Source organism: Primulina eburnea, chromosome 8, assembly GCF_022965805.1.
Source record: "Primulina eburnea isolate SZY01 chromosome 8, ASM2296580v1, whole genome shotgun sequence".
Taxonomy (NCBI): Eukaryota; Viridiplantae; Streptophyta; class Magnoliopsida; order Lamiales; family Gesneriaceae; genus Primulina; species Primulina eburnea.
The window spans coordinates 38,100,089-38,103,141 of record NC_133108.1 but is presented as its reverse complement, the minus strand read 5'-3'; the positions used below and the strand labels follow the sequence as shown (position 1 = coordinate 38,103,141).

At 38.9% G+C, this 3,053-nt stretch overlaps 1 protein-coding gene across 1 annotated transcript; it reads left to right on the top strand.

The window, feature by feature from the left end:
- Positions 1-659: 659 nt before the first annotated feature.
- Positions 660-1,352, top strand: LOC140839252 (protein VACUOLELESS GAMETOPHYTES). Its single transcript, XM_073205889.1, has one exon. It carries the CDS (start codon positions 660-662, stop codon positions 1,350-1,352), a length of 693 nt encoding a protein of 230 aa, XP_073061990.1.
- Positions 1,353-3,053: the final 1,701 nt, after the last annotated feature.

Here is a 3,053-nt window from a genome sequence, read left to right as displayed (position 1 = left end):
TTAGGTGTATTAATATCCATTAAACCAGGGGTAGGACAATGTTTTGACAAAACCAAAGCAACAAAATATTAACGTAGATATATCTTATGCAAACCAGCTGGACTAACACAACACATACAAGCACACCACTCCAGCTAGAATTTGCGAGTTTTTACAAAATCTAATTCTGAACAACGTATTTAACACGTGGAAATATTTTGATTGTGTATCTAGCTAGCTAAAAAGAATACAGAACTAGACACGAGCCTTCTAAGATTATACTTGTTGATTCTTGTGACAACATCTCGCCAAGAACGCAGATTCTTGTGATTGTTTTCTAAACATGTTTTGGCTAAAGGAAGACAGCCTCGTCCACATTGGATCTATCTAAGAAATGCTCATGAGAAAAAAAGGAAGATATAAATAATCATTGTACCCCACTATGCAAGTTATCGCCTTGTAGTTGAATAAATCGATATAATACAAGCAAGTCGATTGGATGCCTATTGGCCATTTAAAGTCAACATACGTGATGTCTGTAAGGTTTTTTTTCAAAGTCAACCCCAACCACTTGCCGGAATTGTTGACTCAATAAACCTCCGATCTGATCATATGCACAAATCACAATGATCAATTCTCTAAACTGAATCAGAAGATTGTTTTGAAAAGCAGGATATCAAATGGAGTACAAGCATTTCGGCCACCAGCACCCGTTGACCCTCTACAAAGTTCAGGCGGGGCAGCAGTTTCAGTGCCACGGCTGTCATATGCCGTGCCACGACTCCATCTTCGCCTGCTGGAGCTGCAATTTCTTTCTCCATGAGCACTGCGGGAACGCGAACCGATATGTAAAGCACCCGTCCCACCCGGAGCACGCCCTTGTTCTCTTGCCAAGCCCAACCTACTGCAGCAGCTCGTATCTGTGCAACGGCTGTGGCGCGCCGGGAAGCTCGTTTTCCTACTGCTGTCCGATGTGCGAGGTGGATGTCCATGTGCATTGCGCGTATTTGCCTCCCAAAGTGACCCACCAAGCCCATCAGCATGAGGTATTTCTCAGCTTCAAACTACCAGATTTTAACGGCTCCCCTGTACACTGCAAGATTTGCACAAAAGAGCTGAATTCTAAGCACTGGTATTACTTTTGTGAGAAACCCGAGTGTGGTTTTCGGATCCACACCTTTTGTGCTACTAATGAGGTGAAACCAGGGCTGTACGGTGATAATGAACCTGAGAATCAAGCCCAAGTCCAGATCCCAGTATGCTCTCAGCCACAGCCGACAGCTGAGGATGTTCTTGCTGAGATGTTTAAGATTCAGATGCAGTTGCAAATGGCTCAGCAGATCAACCAAATAATTGGCTCCACTAAAATATAGCCCATCTGCTTCAAATTTACTTCCCAAGAATCAATAAAGAATGCATTATCTACTCTCGTTGTTAAACATTTACTTTTTTCTTGACGAAAATATTTCAGGATTTCTTCTGGAAGTCAGTGATGATTCTTTTCTCTGTATATGTTATCCGTTTTCGACAATCAACAGCATACGTATCTGTAACTATAACTGATGAAGAAATCAAACGTGAGTTCCGTTCTCTGTTACCTATTCTACTTTGATCAAAGCATGTCCGATTAGATCAACACAGAATCAAGAGAAGATTGAATCATGCCTCCTGCCACTATTGAAAAGCTTATAGCAACTATTTGTTGTTGGTTTTTAATTCTTCTAAAACCTTTCTTTAATGGGGTCACAACCAATGCTCAAGTTAATGCGAAGGAACAAGACCATTAGCAGATCATATGTGCCACAAAAGACTGAAAGATTCGAGCACGGCATTAACCGTGCGGGTTATAGTTTGTACTATTAGTTTCTTTGAGTCCAAAATTCCTGGGTTATAATACGCCTTGCCCAATTCATAGGAAAAAATGAACATGTTCATCATGACAATGTACTCGACTTACCTGATAAATCTTCTCGAGAAACAATTTGATAATTAAATGTAAGTTGTGAAGTTTCAGTCACACTAGCGTAACATGGTTAAAAAACAAATGTAACCAGAAAAATCAAATTACCATACTAATTTGGACGGAGGTTATCGTGTTCTCACCCCCAAGAAGCGGCATAAGTTCAAATTTTTTATGTTTTGACAATGAAAACTCTCTTAGATGTCATATGATTAAAATCATTTATGGGTGTTTAATTTAATTTACTTCAACGTTCTTAACGTTGACTCTAACTATTCAGGTGTTTAGACAAATGGATAGAATCTAGCCTTGAAATGTTACTTCACTGTTGCACGAACTCGATTTGGAAGGCACGCTTTTTGTAGCCTTGTGTTGCTTGAATTGTTGAGAGGCTTTGGGAGGATTTTGTGTAGCATTTTTCAGCATATGGTAGGATATTTAAAGGACAAAATATGGCTGTAGGGCTGCTCTCTCCCACCGATTTTTGGCCTTCAAAATACCTCCAATGATGGTCCAAGTTGCTAGCCAATTCAAGAGTCATCTAGATTATTTAAAAGGTCACTTATTGCAACTTAATTATGTTCAACTCTTAGTCCATCTCTTTGCTGCATTTTTTGTCTTCTTAGGACATTATGAATGAGTTTCGTTGAGCTAGGTAGAAGAGTTAATGAGCTAGGGGTTTGTGTCTCTGAGTGGCTACATTTTGATCTTTGCGGTTTTGTAACGTCTCGAGCTCCATTATGTTGGATTTTGCACATCTTGAGTTGAAATTTTAAATCCAATTGTTGAGCTTTTTATTTGACAAGTTTGAGCTAAAAGTCCCTAGGTTTATTACTTGTATGATTTTCTTCAAAAATTCGAGTCCTCACAGTTTCTGTCTCATCATCAGTCTTAAGGAACATAGACTTGGATAACATCATACTGTGACATATTGGTAGATGTCATCTCTTGGATTTCTCTATAGAGAATCTTCTCAGTATGATATCAATATAATTGGTTTGGGTGAGTCTTAGCATCCTCTTTGATTTATCTCTATATATATGTCCTAATACATATGATGTTTCACTCATATCCTTCGTAGAGAATTTACTTGCCAACTATATTTTTATTGATT